General features: G+C 37.1%; 1 protein-coding gene and 2 pseudogenes across 3 annotated transcripts in view; all 3 read right to left on the reverse strand.

Annotated features, from left to right (window-relative positions):
• Positions 1-21,860, reverse strand: part of UGGT1 (UDP-glucose glycoprotein glucosyltransferase 1) — a 195,064-nt gene that overhangs the window by 164,624 nt on the left and 8,580 nt on the right. For all 3 annotated transcript variants that reach the window (XM_090278868.1, XM_090278874.1, XM_090278863.1), the window contains exons 2-5: positions 19,881-20,016; positions 15,405-15,487; positions 12,815-12,945; positions 33-145 (exon numbers count right to left, since the gene is read on the reverse strand). In XM_090278868.1, coding sequence (XP_090134994.1) covers positions 33-145; positions 12,815-12,945; positions 15,405-15,487; positions 19,881-20,002 — 449 coding nt within the window. In that variant the 5' untranslated portion in view covers positions 20,003-20,016. The remainder of the gene's footprint in view (positions 1-32; positions 146-12,814; positions 12,946-15,404; positions 15,488-19,880; positions 20,017-21,860) is intronic.
• On the reverse strand, positions 1,695-2,014 carry LOC150021776 (cAMP-dependent protein kinase inhibitor gamma pseudogene; annotated as a pseudogene).
• Positions 2,331-3,004, reverse strand: LOC150021777 (casein kinase I pseudogene; annotated as a pseudogene).

A 21,860-nucleotide genomic window follows, 5' to 3' on the forward strand; every position in this document is an offset into this window, starting at 1 on the left:
ATGATATTTATAGAGAGAAACACACAATCTACCTTTCATGTGCTGTTAGTAGAAGAGTCTCAAGGGTATCAAAATCACAGGTCTTCCTTCCATGCACTGAAAAAAATGAATTACATCCTTCTGGTGGAGGTTCATCAGCAGCTATCTGTCATTTAAAACAAGACTTTTTAAAAATAATTTCTAACCAAAGACAAGATAGACATGAATATTCTAAATAGGTAATGAAATAACAGAACACCAGTAAAAGCAAAAATGAACATCTACTGAACACCCATTATGCGGCAGGAAGTAGGAGCTTTCCTTGTATGATTTCGTTTAGTTCTTCCCAATATCACCCTAAGAGGAAGGGTGAAATTCTATCTCAGAAAATATCAAAAGACATTCAAGCAATACAGTATTTACTCTAGAAAACTAAGCTTACAAATGTCAATTTTACGCGCCAAAGTATACAGATGCAGTCTTAATTCAGTATAATATGCAAATTAATATGAAGTGTTTACATTTATCTAAGCAGCATACATACACTTTCAGTTTAAGAGGTTAACTAAATTTTTGTGACAAATATGCTTTTTTTCATTCCAAGAACATTACAGAGTTAACGCAGAGTGCTAAGGATAATCTAGTAGTCACTAAAAGTTTTTCTTAAGTCTTTACTTTTTTAAGATTTTATTTATTTTTTAGAGAGAGGGGAAAGGAGGAAGGGAGGAAGAAAATACCAATGTGTGAGAGAACCATCAGTCAGTTGCCTCTTACATGCCCCCAACTGGAGACCTAGTCCACAACCCAGGCATGTGCCCTGTCTGGGGATCAGACCCACAACCCTTCAGTTGCAGGACAACACCCAACCCACTAAGCCACACCAGCCACGGCTGAAGTCTTCACTTTAGATGCTGCTATTTCTAGCACAGGTAAGTGGGCAGTCTTTCATACATTCAAACACTGGAAACTTTTGTTGTTACCAAATAAGCTGGCTTGCAAACAAGAAGCCAACCATTCTAAGAATTTTTTTTTTCACACAAATCATCAGCACTTATTTCCTGGGTCCCAGGTGTTACTTATCTTGGTAGAAAGAAAGGACAACAAGTTGACCAGGTAGCGTTGAGCACAAAGATCCCTTCCCCAAAAATTGACCTGCGAAGCTCCGTGGGAACCTCAGAGCTGCATACAGGCTCAGAGTTCAGCTTACAATGGCTTCCAAAAAACAAAAGTGGGATCGATTATCAGCTCCTTCCCTCTGTTGAAAAATGTTTAAAATTTTTTAAAAGTTTAAAAGCGTTTTTAAAAAAGGGATCAGAAGGTCTTGGCCTAGAAGGTTGGGTTTGGAGAAGAGGGGGCAGAGCTGGGGTGTGGTCCCGGCCCAGGTCGCCCAGGAGAGGAGCCTTCTGGGGTGGGGCTGCTCACCCACATGGGCAGGGCCCCGCCCCCGATGAATAAATAACATCCTGTGGTGAAAGTGTCTGAAAAGGGTACCTGGGCACAGTGAGGAGGTGGCAGCGTGGAGCCTGTGGGGGTGGGCAGAGGGCCTTCCCGGGGTGAGGGCCACGGGGGCCTCTGGGGTGCCTGTCAGTCTGGCCTTGTTTGCCTGGAACACGGGGCTCACAGAAGAGGCTGTCGGGCCAGGGCTTGCTGTCCAGGTGCGGACGGCAGGTCTCTCTCTAGCCTCCTCGGGCAAGGTCAGACTCAAGATGAGGCGGTCCGGCGCTGCCCTCAGGCTGGTGGCTCGCCTCCTTGTCTGGGGTGCCTGCCTCCGCCTGTCCTCTGCCCCCTCTGGAGCCCGCTCGCCCGTGGCCCCAGCCAGCTTCCTCCCGCTCGCGGCCTCGGAGTCTCCCTGGGTGTCGGGGGCTGCATTCCGACGGCCGGGCCGGTCGCAGGAGAGGAAGTCCGAGTAGGAGGACTCGACCTCCATCATGCCTGTCGCATCGGTCTTCAGGCCTGGTTTAGTTTTTTTCCTGCTCGCACCTCTCCTGATTTCCCACTGTTCACTGATCAGTGTGGAAACGCTGCCGTCCCGCCGCCTCGCAGCGCCCGGGCCGTTGGGCCGCAGCGCCTCTTAGGAATGTTTTAAGTGAACAACTTACGAAACCCACCCAGGGATGAATAAACCCTAAGAATGCACAATTGTGAGTGTCTACAACCATCACAAGTTGTGGCTGAATACTATTCATGCTGTTCTTCTGAAATGAGATCTCAAAACAGTATAGTTCAAAGTAAAAGATTTTAATAATAATTGGCACATGCACAATTTCTTCACCAATTTGTGTGTCGACCATTTAGTTAACTTTTCCATTTGTAAAAATGCAATAGAAAACTGGACACCATGTTTCACTATATCAGTTAATATTCACAATTACAGCAGCTACAGCAAGAAACCCCTTACATTAAACTTCAACACCAGTGGACATCTTTTCACTAATATTTTCATCTTTCTGTTTCTTTGTTACAGCCTTTATCCTTGCCATAGCAGGGACTAAATACATCAAAACATAACCTATTAATTCCATGTCATCTCGCAACACTACTCATTACAAAGATGTGCACTGATGCTAACTTAATGGGCAGTGCCAGTGAGTTTTATTTTCTCTGTAATGGTATATGTTGCCAAAATCAATAAGTAATAACATTACAGTGATTTCCTAATTTTCCCATTAGGAAATTATCTGATTTAGTGTCTCTGTATATAAAATTATTTGTGTGGTCAGCTAACGTTAGTACAGTTTTCATTGTGAACCTTCTTGAAGAGAAATCGAAGGTCTTCCAGGCTGGGTCCAACAAGATCCATGACTAGCAAGCACATTGTAGGGTTTTTCCTGACCATACCAATGTATATGGGGGATGCCAAGCCCACCTTGAAGAATCTCATAGAGGTCGCTTTCCTGCAACAACTGGGGATGCCTTACCTTCTGAGACTCGGGCTTTACAGTCACTTCCTGGTGTTGAACACCAGATAAATGTCCCCAAAAGAGCCAAGCCTGATCTTCTGTACCAGTTTATATTTCATTCCAACAATGAATTATGAAGATGGGGGCTGAAACCAAAGCTCAACACCTCTGAGAGAAGGAAGAAGGCCTCTGGACTCATCCCCAGAGTGATGCTGGGAGAAGGGTGGCAGGCAATGGAAAACGTTGGCTCTTGGCATTGCGATGCCCAGAATCAACCAAGGGAAGCCTGATTACCACTGCTCAGTCAGGTTTCTTTATGCCAGACCACAGTTTGTGAGAAGTTTCACAGGTTCCCGGCTGAGCCACTTGTTTCTGGGCCATATCGCAGGCTGGAAAATGGGCATGGTGAGTGAGGGCAGCTATACAGCAACACCACTACTGCCAGCTCCGGCTTGGAGGTACCCCTGTCACTACACCAACTGGGCCATCTTGTTAGTCTGGCTCCAGTCCAATACACCCTTATTGTCACAAATGATTTCTGCAGACACAGAAGTCCTCTACACCTGCACTATCTGATATGGTAGCCACCTGAAATATGGCTGATGCAGCTGATGAGCTAAATTTTTTATTTCATTTAATTTTAATTGACTTAAAATTAAGTAGCCATACTTGGTTAGTGGTCACCATATTGGACAACATAGCTATAGTTAATAAAACCATGTCAGAAATACATAGCCAGAAGACAGATACAAATGTAACCAACTATTCCAAGTAAAAACACATTAAGAAAATAAGATTAGATGTAAAAAAGAACCTAAACCAAAATTAGAGAAAGACAGAAATGAGGTAACAAGCTCAACAAAAAGTTATGAGTAAAAGAAAAATCATTTTTGAAATGAAGACTAAACTAGAATGAGCACAAAACAAATGTAAGTAATGATTTAAGATAAACAGATATGAAAGGAGGAAAAAAATTTAAATAAAAAAGAAGCAGAGATTCAAAAGAAAGTAACAAGTAATGAAGTTAAGCAAAGAAAATTCAACACAAAGATGATACCAATTCCAAAACAAGGAAACAGAACAAATTTAAGTTTTTAAAGAAACTTTATGGAAATTTAAAAAAATGATTTGAAACTCTATATTTAAAAAAGCATTCTGTAGCCTGGCCAGTATGGCTCAGTTGGTTGTATGTCATCCCATACACCAAAAGATTGCGGGTTTGATTCCAGGTCAAGGCACATGTCTGGGCTGCCGTGTTCAGTCCCCAGCGGGAGCATGTACAAAGGGCAACCAACAGATGTTTCTCTCTTACATTGACATTTCTCTCCCGCTTTCTCCCACCCCTCCCTTCTCTCTAATATCAGTAAGAAGGTCCCCAGGTGAGGATTAAAAAAAGAAAAATACTGTATATATAAAAATACTGATCCAGAACAATTACTTCTGTGCTATTTTCTAGTGAACTATGACTTTAAAGAAAAAAAAAATCCACTGCGCTTCTAGAAAAAGAATGAGACTTTTGAGGGAAAAAAACAATCATATCGTCTTTCTGCAAGGAAGACTTACATACTGAAAGAAAATGAAATAATGTTTAAGATAGTCAAGAAGGAAAATATGAACCAAGTATTTTATATCCAGACTGTTCTATAAACATGCAAAACCTGAAGAAACACTGTTTCCATAAGCCCTTCATGAGCAGCAACAGAAAAGCCAACTGACTATACAGACATTTGGCAAAAGGACTGGCATTAAAGATATAAATTATTTACGGAACTAAAACTAAATTAAAGAGGACAGTATAATATGAAATGAAACATTTATGTCATAGGTAGAATGTACTGATTTTTTAGAATGGTGGGGGACAAAGAATAAAGATCACTAATTTTTTTACTGTTTTCAGTAAATGTTATATTGTGGCAATAGTATGATTGTTAATTAATGTTACTATGTATGTAATGTGGATAAAACAAGTAAGTAATATTAAGAATTAGACTATCCTTGAGAACTAACGTTCTCAATGTGGAAGAAAAGAGACATACATGAAACCAAGTTGTCTTTAATTTAAGTTGAAAATATCAGTGTAAACTCATAAAGTATTTCATTATTACACAGCTTTATATATTTGGTCTTTAAATAGATATATGTAGTTACTTCCTATCTCTGCCAACTTAAAAGGCCTAAGAACAATTAACAACCCATTGGCAATGACTATCCCTAATACTTAAACGTGCTCTTAAAATACCATCCCCCACCTCATCCCTTTAATAGGCCTCTTAGAACAGTGATTTTCAACCTTTTTCATCTCATGGCACACATAAACTAATTACTAAAATTATGTGGCACAACAAAGAATATATTTTTTGCCACTCTACTAAAAAATAGGTATAATTTTGATTCATTCACACAGGACAGTTATTTCTGTGTTGGCTGTTGTCATTTTTTAATGTGACAATCTAAGAGAAAAGAGGTCAGTGTCTCTGACTAAATAGTCAGATATTGCACGTTTTAAAAATTCTTGTGGTACTGGTTAAAAATCGGTAACCAGATCATGATCTAGGGCCAGAGATATACAAAATGAACCTGAAACCAGACAGCAAAGAACCAATCGAAACTACTAGAGTGGAAGAACTCAGAAGACTCATACTTCCTGATTTCCCAAAATATGGTACTAACCTAAGTACTGTACAAACATGGAAACCAAAGGAATAGAGAACACAGAAATAAATGCCCACATATAGTCAATTGATTTTCAACAACTGTGTCAAAACCATTAAATGGAGACTGGACCATCTAAAAAATGATGAAGGGAAAACTGGGTTTCTATATGTAAAAGAATGAAGTTGGACTCTAATTCTATACCATAGCCAAAAATTAATTCAAAATGGATCAAAGATTTAATATAAGAGCTAATACTATAGAACTCTTTGAAAAAACATAGGAGGAAAGCTTCATGACACTGGATTGGGTGATGATTACTTAAATATAACACCAAAAGTACAGGCAACAAAAGAACAAATAAATTGGACTTCATCAAAATTAAAAACTTCTGTGTATAAATAGATACTATCAACAGTGTGAAAAGGAAAACCATGCGGTAGAAGAAAATATTCAGAAAGCATATATCTAATAAGCGATTAATATCTAGAGCATATAAAGAATTCCCGCAACTAAACAACAATAACAAACAGTCCAATTCAAAAATGGGTAAAGGTCTTAAACAGACATATCATATCTCCAAAGATATACAGATGGCCAACAGGCACATGAAAAGATGCTCCACATCATTTGTCATCAGGAAAAAGAAAATGAAAACTACAAGATACTAATGTTCAAAAGGATGCTAGTGAATCAAACTCATTCAGAAGTGTCCCATCCACTAGTATAGCCATTATTTAAAAATAAAGTAAGAAGTGTTGGCAAGAATGTGGAGAAAGTGGAACCTTGGGTACATTACTGGTGCAGATCTTTTGGAGAAGACTTTGGCAGTTTCTCAAAATGTTAAACAAAGAATTACCATATGATCCATGAATTACACCCCTATGTACATAACAAAAAGAACTGAAAGCGGGGATTAAACCAGATACTTGTACAGCAATGTTTTATAGCAGCATTATTCACAATACCCAAGAGGCAAGAACCTATCCAAATGTCCATTAGCTGAGGAATGAATAAACAAAATGTGTTATATGCATACAATGGACTATTATTCAGCCATAAAAAGAAATGAAATTCTGATACATCCTACAACATGGATGACCCTGAAAAACATTATGCTATATTAAGCCAGACACAAAAGGATAAATAATGTACGATTCCACTTATAGTGTCTAGAATGGGCAAATTCAGAGATAGAAAACAGAATGGTGATTGCCAGGCAGTGGAGGGAAGATGAGGGGAACAGGAATTATAGGATGGGTATACAGTTTCAATTTTGCAAGATAAATGCAGTTTTGGAAATGGAGGTGGTGATGACTACAAACAGTAAAAATGTATTAAATATCACTGAAATGAACACTTAAAATGGATATAACGGTAAGTTTTATTTTATGTATATTTTACCACACACACACACAAAAAAAAAGTTAAAAAACTAACTGGTCAAAAAAGGATGCGAGTGAATAAGTTGTATTTCTATAAACCAATAATGAACTACTAGAAAGAGAAAATAAGAAAACAATCCATTTACAATTGCATCAAAAAGCATGAAATACTGAGGAATAAATTTAACAAAGGAGGTAAAAGACCTGCAATTGGAAAATTATAAGACACTGAAAAAAGAAATTGAAGAAAATACAAATACATGCAAGTATATACTGTGGTGATGGATAGGAAGAATTAATATTGTTAAAATGACCATACTACCAGAAGCAATTCCTAGTGTCAATGTAATTCTTATCAAAATAACAATGACATATTTCACAGAACTAGAACAAATAATCCAAAAATTTATATGAAATCATAAAATACCTCGAAAAACCACAGCAATCTTGAGAAAGAAGAACAAAGTTGGAGGAATCACTCTACCTGATATCAAGCTATATACTACAAGACCACAGTAATCAAAACAAGGTACTGTCATAAAAACAGATACATAGATAAACAGAACACAGAGCCCAGAAATAAACCCATGCCAATATAAGTCAATTAATATTGGACAAACAATGGGGTAAAGACAGTCTACTCAATAAATGGTGTTGGGGAAATTGAACAGATACATGCAAAAATAATGAAACTAGAACACCTCCTTATGCCATACCCAAGAATAAACTCAAAATGGATTACAGACTTAAATGTAAGCCTTGATATAAAAATTCTAGAAGAAAACATAGACAGTAAAATGTCAGACGATTCTTTAGTAATATTTTTTTCTGATTTATCTCCTCAGGCAAAGGAAAAAATGAAAAATAAACAAATGGAACTACATCATATTAAAGTTTTTGCACAGCAAAGAATACCATCAACAAAATGAAAGACAACACACTGAATGGGAGAACACATTCAGCAATAGCAGACCTGATAAAGTGTTAATACCCAAAATTTATAAAGAACTTATACAACTCAACACCGAAGATCCAATTAAAAAACATGCAAAGGACCTGAATAGATACTTCTCCAAAAAAGACATACAGACAGCCAATAAACATGACAAGATGCTCAATATCATTAATCATCAGAGAAATGCAAATTAAAACCACAATGCAATATATCACCTCACTCTTGTCAGAATGACTATCATCAATAGATCAACGAACAACAAGTGCTGGTGAGGACGTGGAGAAAAGGGAACCCTACTGCACTGTTGGTGGGAATGCAGACTGGTGCAGCCACTGTGAAAAACAATATGGAGGTTCCTCAAAAAATTGAAAATGGAACTGTCTTATGACCCAGCAATCCCACTTCTGGGAATATATCCTAAGAATCCTGAAAAACAAATTCAGAAGAACATATGCACCCCCATGTTCATAGCAGCATTATTTACAAGAGTTAATATATGGAAGTAACACAAGTGCCTATCAATAAGCAACTGGATAAAAAAGCTGTGGTATATATATACAATGGAATATTACTTGGCCTTTAAAAGAGAACAAAATCTTACCATTTGTGACAGTATGGATGGACCTACAGGGTATTAGGCTAAGTGAAATGAGTCAGTCCGAGAAAGACAAATACCACATGATTTCACTGATATGTGGAGTCCAAAGAGTATAAACAAACAAACAAAACAGAGATTCAGAGAAGAGACTGATGGTTGCCAAGGCGGCTATTTGGGGGACTGAGTGAAAAAGGTGAAGGGATTGAGAAGTACAAACTGGTAGTTATAAGATAGTCACAGGGAAGTAAACTACGACATAGGAAACATAAGTCAATAATATTGTCAAAACTATGTATGGCATCAAGATGGGTACTGGAAACATCATGGGAAACACTTCGTAAAGTATGAGATTGGCTAACCACTATGCTATAAACCTGAAACTAATACAAAATAATATTAAATGTAATTTAAAATTTTTTAAATAAAAATAAAGAATTCAAAATAAAAAGAATTCAAAATAAAATATGTGTTCTATTAATCATTAACCCAATAAATTTAATTTTTAAAAATATGTATGTTCTTCCAAAACAAAAGTGCTAGTGAAGCAAACTCATTTAGAAATCTGATAAATAAAAGGAAAGAATCAAACATGTATTCTGCCTGCTCTATGTGAACATTACCATGAAACAGTACTAGATAAGGAGAATACATGCCTTTTTAGATCCACGTACCAAGAACAAATGAAAAAGAGACAACACAAATCAGATTCCCCACTTTATAATCCCCAAGAATTAATGGATTACGCATGGAGCATGAACTGCTGATAAATGAAAGAGAAGAAACCAGATACATATTTCCTCACTTATCGCGGGTATTACATCCTACACGCCCCTGCGATAGGTGAAAATCCGCGAAGTAGAAACCTTACATTTATTTTAGTATTTATATATATTTTAAGGCTTTATAAACCCTTCCCACACACTTATAAACCGTTCCCAGCCCCTTCTTAACCTTTCCCACTCCCTTATTAACCTTTTCCACACTTTTATAAACACTACTTATGTCCTTAAACATATTCTACACTCTCAAACCTACGTAACTTTAACAATGTACATACCAGTACCGCAAAATCCCATGATATAGCAAAAAGTCCGTGATAAATAATTAAATGTAATATTTTTAAAAATCCCATGATACAGTGAGGCCACGATAAGTGAACTGCAATATAGAGGGACTACTGTATTGGATACCTCCTTATGGAATAAGAACACTACCTACAGACTTGCCAAATGAGTGAAAGACAATTCTGATCAAACCTCTGGATCCCGCTACCAATTTTCAGGGAACAGAGGAATAAATTGAACCGCATCATGAATATGTGATCAACAAAATGTAGATTGTGATAAATATTATGGGGCAAACAGTCCAAGATACTCAACAACAAAAAAAGAAGAATGGAGAAAGAACCTATAAATTATCAAAAACATTTTTAAATGAGCAAGACTAAACTCTATTTTGTGGAGATACAATCATGGGCAATAAAATGATAAACACAGCAAGTGATACCAACCAAATCAAGAAAGTGGTTCCTTTTGGAGGGCTAATGTGAGTTGTGACGGGGAGAGAGCAAATGAAGGCCTTGCAGGGTGCCTAGCTAGGTTCTAGGTCTTGACCTGGGTGAAAATTACAGGAGGAATTTTGCAGCTTTGTCATAATTCATTATTATATTTCTTGTGAGTGATTTCCTACATCTGTATTATTTTATAATAAAAAATGGTTTTAAAATTAATATTTCTTTTATATCAAATATACAATTGGTGTACATACCTTTGATTCTCTGCTCTTTTTTATAATAGGAGTTTGTTCAACTCAAAAATCAAACAAGATCCACAAATTGCATTAAGTTGACACACTTTTAAAGTCTCTCTTGAAGTTCCTTCTTCCTTCTTTCTTTTATTTTTTTAAGTATATTCTATTGATTATGTTGTTACAGTAGTCTTAATTGTTTTTCCCCTTTGCTCCCCTCTGCTCAGGACCTCCCTTTCCTTCTAGCAATTCTACCCCTTCGTTCATGTCCATAGGTCATGCATATAAGTTCTTTGTCTTCACCCTTTCCTATATCATTCTTAACTTCCCCCTGTCTATTTTGTACCAACCGATTATGCTTCTTAATCCCGGCACCATTTCCCCATTTCTCCCCCTTCATGCTCTCAGCTGATAACCCTCCAAATGTTCCCCATACCTATGATTCCGTTACTATTCTGGTTTGTTTAGTTGGAATTGGTTTTCTATTTTAGATTCAGTTGTTGATAGTTGTGAGTTTGTTGTCATTTTAATGTTCATAGTTTTGATCTTCTTCTTAATCCCATTGACATTTCATATAATAATGGCTTGGTGATGATGCACTCCTTTAGCTTTACCTTGTCTGGGAAGCACTTCATGTGCCCTGCCATTCTAAATGATAGCTTTGCTGGATAGAGTAATTCTGGTTGTAGGTTCTTGCTTTTCATCACTTTAAATACTTCTTGACAGTCTTCTTGCCTGCAAAGTTTCTTTTGAGAAATCAGCTGATAGTTTTATAGGCACTCCTTTGTAAGTGAACCTCTGCTTTTCTCTTGCTGCTTTTAAGATTCTCTATTCATCTTTCACCTTTGGCATTTTAATTATGATGTGTCTTGGTGTGGTCCTCTTTGGATCTAGCTTGTTTGGGACTCTCTGTGCTTCCTGGACTTGTATGTCTATTTCCTTCACAAAATTTGGGAAGTTTTCCTTCATTATTTTTTCACATAAGCTTTCCATTTCTTGCTGTTCCTCTTCTCCTTCTGGCACCCCTATAATTTGGATGTTGGCATGTTTAAAGTTGTCCCAGAGGTTCCTAAGCCTCATTTTTTTCTATTCTTGTTTCCTCATTCTGTACTGGTTGACTGATTTTTTCTTTCTTATGTTTCAAATCATTGATTTGAACCCTGGTTTCCTCCCCTTCACCATTGGTTTTGTGTGGCTTTTCCTTTGTTTCATTTAGCATAGCCTTCACTTCTTCCTTTATGCGCTTGCCATACTTAGGTATATCTGTCAAGCCTGTGAGCATCTTTATCACCAGTGTTTTGAACTAAATATCTGTTAGGTTGGCTATTTCCTCGTCTGTTAGATTGGCTATCTCCTCGTCGCTTAGTTCTCTCACTGGAACCTTGACCTGTTCCCTTTTTTGGATCATACTTTTCTGTCTCCTCATCTTGACAGGCTCCTGTGTTTGTTTGCCTCTGTCTTAGGTAGAGCTGTCGCTCCTGTTACGTTGTAAGGGGTGGAGCCTTAGGTATTCGTCTACAGAGGACAACCTGTTTCACCACTGTTTTAGTGCTGTATGTGGGGGAGGGGTCTGAGAGGGAAAGATGCTGCTTGCTCAGCACTTGTCCCTTTTAGAGGCACCTCTCCCACTTCCGTATGGGCCTGGCGCCTGTCTAGCTGTTGCGTTGGCCATTGTTCCTAGAGTGGATGGGTCTGCAGACGTTCTAGGACCATGGGGGCCCTTTAAACAAGCGGACTCTACTGAGAGACCTGTAGTTTCTTCCTCCGCCCCAACTCCCACTGGTTTGCACAGTCAGAAGCAATGAGGCTTTATTTTCCCTGGCACTGGAACTGTGAGCTGTGCGGTCTGGTGTGGTACTGGGGGTGCTCCCCAGGTGTTCCTCCCTGTTTTTAAAAATGTCTCACTGCACACTTTCTGCCTGCCTGCCACTGCTGCCGCTGCCACACCATGTCCTCTCTGCCTCAGCTCCGCCCCTCCTACCAGTCTGGATGAGTATTTCTTCTTTATATCTTTGTTTGTTGAACTTCATTGCAGCCTGATTTTCTGGAACTTCTGGTTGTCTCTAGTTTTGAGGTAGTTGTATTCCTTCTTAGTTTCAGAGGGAGACGCAGTATGTCTCCCTACGCCTCCCAACTTATTTTTTGAAGAGATAAAATCATTATACTGCAAAGTCTCTTGCATGCTGGATTTTCCTGACTGTATCCCTGTGATACTGCCTCACATTCTTCACATCCCTATTTCCTGTGAACTGCTTTGAGACCTACAGGCTATGATCAGAGTCAGAGTCAACTGGTTTACCAAGACTATACCTCCTAGGCTGTGTTGTATAAATGAAGTCTGGTAGTCTCTTTTTTGTGTGTGCATATTCATTTTTTATTTCTTAAATGAAAATAAGTGCAAATTATATCTTTTATAATCTGTGGCTTGAAGATTAAACATCAACTTTGTTTGTTCTTTATAAACAGATAATAAATTCTAGAAAATTTCAGGCTGAAAAGTTACAGCTCTGTAATACGATGCCAGGACAACTGTAATATATCCAATTATCATATTATACAGCCCTTAAAAAATACAGTTATGTGTAAGCACTGAACTCACCTGCTGGAAGGCTTGAATTGTAGCAGAATAGGAATGGAGAGACAAACTAAATTTCAACAAATTCTGCTGTAGAGGTGATAAAAACTGAAATGCAGCTTCCAATATTGCATGATAATAGGAATAATCAGTACCTGTCAAGAAAAAACATTAACCGAAACAATCATTTATGACTAGAGATATCTAAATAAGATAGTTTATACAGTATAAAGCTATGGGTTACAAAGTCATATGATAGTAAAATTTTACCACTATACTGTCCTGAACTGTTGTCAAATGCTTAGAATTCCCTAGAGTGCACAATACAATTGGACTTTTCCTCCTGTCTTCTCTTTGTCCATTCTTTCCTCCCCATGCACTGCTAGTCACCTACTCCAGGGAGGGTCCCCCAATCCCCACCCCATGCTTCAATGGACCATGTACATCTCTTCTTTCCTCTTAATAATATTTCTTTGCTTACCTCTTTCACTCATCGCATCATTTACTAAATTATTTCTTCACTATTTACCCCTCCCCAAATAGGCTAAGCCCCCAGAGACAGAAACTATGATGTATTTATCTTTGTATCACCAGTGCCTGGCACATGACACCTACTCACATAATCCAACACAATTGAGTAATGTGATAAGGAAGTACAAGGCATTACAGGATAATGATGAAACTGTAGTTTGAGGTAAAGCATTTAAACAAACAATTGGAACAAATTATCTGGGGGGGGACACACATGTATGAAAAATTCCAAGGATATATTGTTAAATGAAAAGCACAAGGTACAAAACAATGTATATACTAAGCTTTCTTTTTATAATGTAAGAAAGAATGAGAAATAAGAATACATATGTATGTGCCTGTTGTAAAAAAAAAAAAAAAAAAAAACACACTGAGGGCTAGGCAAATTAAATTAAATGGTTATAAAGAACAGAAGAAACAAAACAAGGGAGGCAACAAGATTTTTCTGTGTAAGTATAGCCTTGTATATAGCTTTTAAAAAGAAAACATTAATACTTTAACAAGCAAAATATAAAAGGTTCTATACTGAATTAGCATCTCCTAAGTAGAAAAAGAAATCAGAAATACTCCAAAAATTTGCCAGAATGTTAATGGTAAGTATCTCTGGGTAGTGGGACCACAGATTGTATTATAGTTCAAATAAAATGGTCAACATACTTTTACGATCAGTTTCAAGAATTCATACTCACATAATTCTAACCAATAACACTGTCTTTTATACTGAAGACATCTCATTTATATGTCAGAGTTCAAATTCATTATAAAGCCCACTTTAATAAATTTGTTTCATGAAATCATAAAAGTAAAATAAAATTTTTTGCTAACTCAAACAATTCTAGTTGACTCCAAATTATATAACTAAAACTTACAGATGCTTGTTCAATACCTTTATGTCCTTATATCACACAAAAAAATTCAGACATAACTTTAGTATGTAGTATTTTAATAAAAATCAAAGTTAAAAATCAATTCAGTTCAATATTAACAGCAAAAAATTTTTCTCAAATTTCCTCTTCAGTAAGGGCTTATGCCTGTCATTGTATATCAAGTTTTAGCTGCTCATGTACCATTATTTTTACTATTAATGTTTATACTCTATATAGCTTACATTGAATTAGAAAATGTTTATGAAAGCACATCATAATCTACAAACAAATGAGATTTTACACTGTAATTAATTTGATACCTTGACACTCAAGCTATGGGTGGCTGACACGCACTAACTTAATAAAAAACTTAACAGATAATAAATCAGTCATATAATTGATTCATAACAACAACAACAACAACAACAACAAAAACGGTGAAACAGCCCTGGCTAGTGTGACTCAGTGGACTGAGTGCCGGCCTGTGCACAAAAGCTTTGCCCATTCGATTCCCAGTCAAGGCACATGCCTGGGTTACAGGCTGGGTCCCCACTTGGAGGTATGCAAGGGGCAACAACACATTAATGTTTCTCTACCTCTCTTTCTCCCTCCCTTCCCTTCTCTCTAAATATATAAATTTTTTAAAAGAGTGAATCAAATCTTATAGTTAATACTAAATGACTTTAAATGAATTTGACTTCCACAAAATATTCACACATTTTTAATTTCTTTTTTTTTTAAGATTTTATTTATTTATATTTTTAGAAAGAGGGGAAGGGAGGGAGAAAGAAAGGGAGAGAAACATTGATGCGCGAGAGAAATAACAACTGGTTGCCTCTTGCATGCCCCCAACTGGGAACCTGGTCCACAACCTAGGCATGAGCCCTGACCAGAATCAAACCAGCAACCTTCAGTTTGTGAAACAACACTCAACCCACTGAACCACACCAGTCAGGGCTATATACACATTTTTAATAAAAGAACTCAAAAAAAAAAAAAAAAAAAGAAGTAAAAAGGTAAAAGTCAAAGATAGTGCTGTATAGCCAAAGTTATAAACTGCTTCAAAAATAATTATTAGTCTGTGTTGGCTCTGCTAGCTGCCATTATAACTCTAGTCATTAAAAGTATATCCCATTAATTGTCATGCTACACATGCTCTGAAAGAGACCATTTTTTCCAATATTCTCCCAAACAAGGAAGCACTGGCTTCAATTTACCATGATGATCTGATGATCCAATATTTTGACTGCCTTCTACAAAATTCCAAAACTTCTCTTGACTGTCTTCTGCTAAAAACTCACTGGGAGAAAAGAGAGAAATATAAGAAATTAAGCAACTTAATAAAAATCTTCTAATATAAGGAAGTTTCCAAATGTCCACAGTTTTAGACTTTCAAATTATAATATATATTATACAATCGTGCATAGTGTATATATATTTTTTCTTTTTTTAATCCTCATCTGAGGATATGTTTATTGATTTGAGAGAGAGAGGAAGCGGAAGAGAGAAACATCAATTTGAGAGAGAAAAATCTATTGGTTGCTTCCCGTACATGCCCCAACCAGGGATCAAACCCACAGCCTTTTGGTGTACAGGATGATGATTCAACCAACTGAGCTAAGTAAGTCTTATTAGTTAATTAGCTATTAATAACTTAATAATTTAATTGGGTATTCCTTTTAAAAAGTTAGAATATTAAAAATGTTGTAACAACAGTGAGTCCCAATATAAAGAAGGCTAATGAAACCCTATTTGTGAAAATGCTATCAGTAGTAGAAACAGAGTTAGAAATGTATAATTCTAGCACTAGTTCTGGTCATTTATTTTCTCAAAGACTTTACACAGAACAAAATATGTTTCACCTAATGGTCTCCCAAGGAAAATGTAAATTCTAGAAAAATTTCTAGGAAACTAAAGGCAGCAAGGTATAATCTTTCAATATCCATAAATCCAAATTTTCAAGATCACCAAATATTAGTTTAAAGTTTACACTGACCTAATAAAATCAGGTCTCAGAACTTAATGCCATTTTAATTTTCTTTGTTTTATTTTTTAACTTAAAATACTGACCTAAAATAATGACTACGTTAAATTTCTCTTCATTTATGTCATTTATTCCTAAAAGAAAATGCATGTCCTAATTGAATGATCCACATAAATTGGTTTAGGAAGGCTTTTCCCTTGTCAACACTAAGGTGTAAAAGTCTCACTCTACTTCACAGCTAGATACAGAAATATGGAAAGAACAGAAACATTTCCTAGTAATGCACAGCTTCTCTAAAAATAGGTTTCTGAAAATACCCATCATCATAATGTATTAAATTATCTGGAGCCTCCTTGAGAGTGGCATTTTTCTAGGCTTTCATACCAACCTTATAATAGTTTGTAAGTCTAAGATGACAGGTACACTAAGACAGGTATTAGGAGACACAGATTATGATATACAAATAAACACTAAATTTAAATTAAAGCTTCACTCACAAGGTAAGCTAGCAGAGAGGGTAAGAAATACACTGATTAATTGTATGATAAGAACAAGGATTCAGTGAGGCTAAGACACTCCTATAAAGGCCAAATGCAAATAAATACTAATCAGATAATTACAGAAAAACTTCTTGAACCATACATTCTCTTTCATTCCACTGCATAAATAAGTCTTAAAACATCTAAATTTCAAACAGTCTTAAAAAATTAACTATCAGACCTGTTGAACTAACTCAAAGAAGAACAAAACAAGAGACTATTCAAAGGAATGCTGCCATTTATTTACAGTACTTAAGTTTGTTTGATTTTTGTTTTAAACTATTTTTTTAGCTTCTTATACCTATTCCATTGAGTAGAAAAATCTATAGTTTGGCCAATGAAATTATATGATGTCTGGGATTTGCTTCAAAATATTGCAGCAGAGGACAGGAGGGCAGTGGTGTCATAATGATTATTGGACTTGAAATGATAATTATAAAAACCAGGTGACAGAAGGAGAGCAATTATACCATTTATTCCACTTATAAATGTTTTGAAAATGTTACTAATAAAAAGATTTTAATCTTTGGCAAAAGGGTAAAAAAAAAGCTAGAAATAAACCAAATGTCCACCAGAGAGCATAAGTCTGCTAGTAAACTTGTTTTCTTAGATTTGGAAAGTTATTGTGAGATATCATAGTTGGTCTCTCTTCTATGCAGAACTAGAAAGGAAAGGGAAAAGGGTATTTAAGGTGGTTCTACTATGTGACAGACACTATGCTCAACATATTTACCCACGTCCCAAATCCTCACAGCAGCCCTGCAATTCAGAAAGGTTATTAACTTGCTTAAAGGGACAGAATAAATAAGTAGAAAATCTGGAATGTAAGCTCCAGTCTCCTTGATTTATACCTCTGTCATGCTGTATTCTTGAGCCATTGTAATATCTAGCACTCAATAAATGATTGTTTTCATTTTTAATGGCACTTTATTTACATAATATTATTAGTAACTATAGCTGTTCAAAACATATCCAGAACTTTACTTCAATTAAATATACATCACTTCATGGATAACTACAAAGCATCACTAGCATCAAGCCCACTCTTAAAATATGCATGGGAATAGTATTAGTCCCTAAGGCCTAGATACAAGGAAGGCAAAAAGTCTGTTGTGGCTGCATGTATCAATGTGTGAAGAAAAAGTCTGTCCCTTCACCTGCAGCCACATGGACAGTGCTGCAACCCAGCATCAGTGCTTGCCATGGACCTAGGAGGGAAGAACCTGGTATCAGCTAGCTCTGGAGGTGAATATGCAGTGGATTCAAATAAGCACAGCTCATTTTTGAGTTGTCTACATGTCCCACCACCTTGGCAAACTGTCAGCAAATATCTATAGAAGAGGACTAGAAACAGTGAACCAAAATGGCAAATGGTCAGGATACCATGAAAAGGTGAGATGCATTGTGATGGATAAACTGGTAGAGTGTCCAATACTCACTTCAGGCATATCAAAAAAACTGAAAAAAATCTGATCAATTAAGGCTGACAATTTTAGCATACTTCCTCAAAAGTCCACAGGTATATTCCATAAGAATCTTCTAAGAAAATGTACAAAAACCATGAATTAGTATGAAAGTAACGGAATATAACTCAGTTAAAAATTTGAAACAGAATTATCATAAAACATCTGTTAGAATTAAATGTACAATAGTACTTAAAGTGATAAATTTTAATAACCTAGATTTACTCCAAACAAATCATCAAAACTAATAAGCAAAAAGGGAGAAAACAAAAGTCAGTTATTAGAGTCCTGGCTCAGGCTGTCTAGGATTTCAAAAGACCTTCAGTCACTGAAGTTTTACAACTACCCTATATCTAACAATGTTTTTACATCTGAGGATTTCAGTCCCCTTATCAAGTTAGTTACTGTAACATCGTTATGAAATATATACAGGATTTTATTGTTGAGAAAAGGGAGGCACAGAGAAGTGACAGGAAAACGTCTGTTAGCAGAAAGTCTGTGGGGCTCTCAGCTAGTCAGTGCCAAATGAGGCTTCTTTCTCAGGAGATGCAACCAACGTAAAACTCTTCATCACTGTTCTAGGGCTTAAGGGGAAAATAATAGAAGATGCATTTCTAAGTTGAAGATCACAAAGGTAGACCACAAAGTTAATTGAAGTAATGCAACAGCTAAAATTTTTAGCACTGTCAAATTCAGAGACTTACCAAATGCCTGCCATTCAACTGACCTAATTATGCTTTAGAAAGATACTGTGCAAGTCCTAGCTATATATTACCTGAGATACAATAAGTTTCCACCTATAACCATTAAAAAACTGACTTAAACCAAGGTATGTAGTTCATAAGTAATAAGTACACTTGGAACACAAAATTTCCAAAGAAATCATTGAATGTATTGTATTTTGCTGATTTTAAGACATTATCAATTTTGAGACATATCATTGTTTCATGGAACACTAAAAATGAAAGATGCCACCACCACCACCACACTAGAAAGAAAAAAAAAATTTTTTTAATTAAAAAAATGAATGATGCTACCAATTCTAATTGAAAGATAACATCTTGATTTAATTAGAATGAATCCTGTTTTTTGGACAAATATAGAACCAGTATATCTTAGAACAGATACAATCTGGCCATTTCCTCAGCTTCCCCCTGCACTCTGTTATCTTGGGTTCTTCTTCCAAGTTTTTCGGAGGAGCATGTCCTCTTTAATTCCACCTTGCCAAACTATCTTCTCTTCGTTTTAAATAAATAAATAGAAAATATCCTTTAAGTACAACTCTCTCTTCCTGTATTTAATACATATACTGTCTTGCCACATATACTTTTCCTGAAAGATAATGTAATAATTTAACCAATTAAATATATTTGTCTACGGGCCCACGTGGGTGACTGGGAGTCTCCACTCCCCCTTCCTTCCCTCTTTCCACTTCCCCCTACACTCTTTCCCCTTTCCCGTTTCAAATAAATAAATAAATAAATAAATATATTTGTCTAAAGAATTCTCTAAACATCACTGTGAATCAATACACCCTATCCTATGTTAGTAAAGATAGAGTCTGTGTTCTAAAAGCACAGAGCACACTGAAAGAGGCTCTAACTAAATGCATTTGATGATGATAATCTCACTTCCTAAAAAGCTCCTGAATATTCATTAGTAGTCTATATTTTGCTCAAACATATGAAAGAAAAAATGTCTCCTTACCAGGCTTCTAACAACAACGGGGTGGAAAACCATTTTGTCGTAAGAGAGGTTGTAATGGCTTTTGAATCTGCCTTTACAAAGGAAAAGAGCCACAGTCCAGTGAATAAAATCAAAAGTCCCATTTTACAGCAAACCCCTGAAAAAGAAAAAAGAAAGTGTTCCAAAATGGAAAGTTTAAACCTGAATCTTAATACTTAAAGGCACCTACTATGTAGATAACACAGGGGAACAATTTTTGAGATATCTCCTGTTGATTTAGACTTTTCAGCTGTTTTAGACATAAATAGGCATGCCGATTTTAAAACTGCAGTTAGTTTTCTTCTATCAGGTCAAGGTTTTTCTCTACAGCTTATCTTAATGCAACCACTCTATGCTGGATGGAGCCTGGATCGAGGGAAGCACTAGTGCTCTCCTATTGGCTGAGAGCAAACCTCCCTCGAGTGGGGAGGGGTGCAGGATGACCTTGGAGACCAGCGACAGGTTCATACTTGTCTAGGCTATTCAGTTACACAGGAGACAGTGTGGTGAGAGGTTGTGTGCCGCTCTATATAGTGAATCGTATTCCAAAGTGTAGTCTGAGTTTTTGTCTGTATACAAGGAGTTAGCAGAATTTATTTTTTTATTTACATATGTACTTATTTCCTTTCCTTCGGATCATGTCTGCCTCTGCTATTTCTCATTGTAAGTGCCTAAACAACCCTGATTTGTTTTGCTATATCCGTGGTAGTTTCATCATTCCCAAAGGACAAACATCAGTGCATTTGTCAGGCAAGCCTATTTTGCATATTTTAAAGTAAAACTTGATGATCAAGATAAGTCTTGGGCCCCTCACAAGGTGTGCAAGCAGTGTGTTGACAGTTTACGGATGTGGACGAAGGGAACACATGATAAATTGCCATTTGGTATACCTATGGTTTGGCGAGAGTCCAGAGATCATTCAAGTGACTGTTACTTTTTTTGGGGGGGGCGGTAAATATTACTGTGGCAATTTGCTTTTTATTTATTTGTTTATTTATTTAATTTTTAGAGAGAAAGGAAAGGAGAAAGAGAGGAAGAGAAAGATCACTATGTGGTTGCCTCTCACTCGTGCCCCCAACTGGGGACCTGACGTGCAACCTAGTCATGTGCCCTGACTGGGAATCGAACCAGCGACACTTGATTCGCAGGAGTCGTCGTCGTCATCGGCAGCCGTCCGTCTCGAGAGACGATGGTGTAGCTTCTTAAGAGTCTATCTGCATCGCCGAGAATGGCTGTGCAGTCCGACTCGGGAGTGACATGGTATCTGTCTCCTCCCGTGTTGAATCGACATCTTGCGATGACGCTGAAGCTACAGAGCCTGGGCAGGGTAATATGGAGGGTCTGCTGTTGCCCATGCAGCAGACCCCCCCTCTCTTCGCAGCTGAAGGGTCCAAGGGAAAGACGGAGTCGATACAGCTTGGGTTCAGGTGCGCCACAGGAGTTGCCGGTGTTGACTACAACGTCAAACCGCCTTAGGGACTCCGGCTCCGGATTTTCTGTCGGGGTTTACTCCCTTAGCCTTTCCCCTGAAGAGGTATGCCGCAAGGCAGCGGAGGTTTTTTGGAGTCAGAGTTTTCCTTCTCTGATGTACCCTGACTGGAAGATCGAACCAGTGACACTTAGCTCGCAGGCCGACGCTCAATCCACTGAGCTAAACCAGCCAGGGCTCGCAGGAGTGACTGTTACTTTTATATAGTGAAAATGTCAGGATATAACAAGAAAAATAAATGTAAAATAAAGGATCCTAGTCTTCCATCAGCTATACGCCCAGTGCCTCATTCAGCTGAAATCCCAGTGCCAGTTTTCATTAAACTACCCTCTTTTGAAAAACAGGAGTATGGAGAAGAACTAAGTGACAGCAAACGATGAAGATTTTGAAATTGAAAATGACTCAGTTTGTAAGGGATTTGACCAGCATGAGTTGAATGAATTAGTATGAGATTTGGGACTACCCAAAAAGGC

This window comes from Furipterus horrens, unplaced genomic scaffold, assembly GCF_987537825.1.
Source record: "Furipterus horrens unplaced genomic scaffold, mFurHor1.1.pri manual_scaffold_1, whole genome shotgun sequence".
Taxonomy (NCBI): domain Eukaryota; kingdom Metazoa; phylum Chordata; class Mammalia; order Chiroptera; family Furipteridae; genus Furipterus; species Furipterus horrens.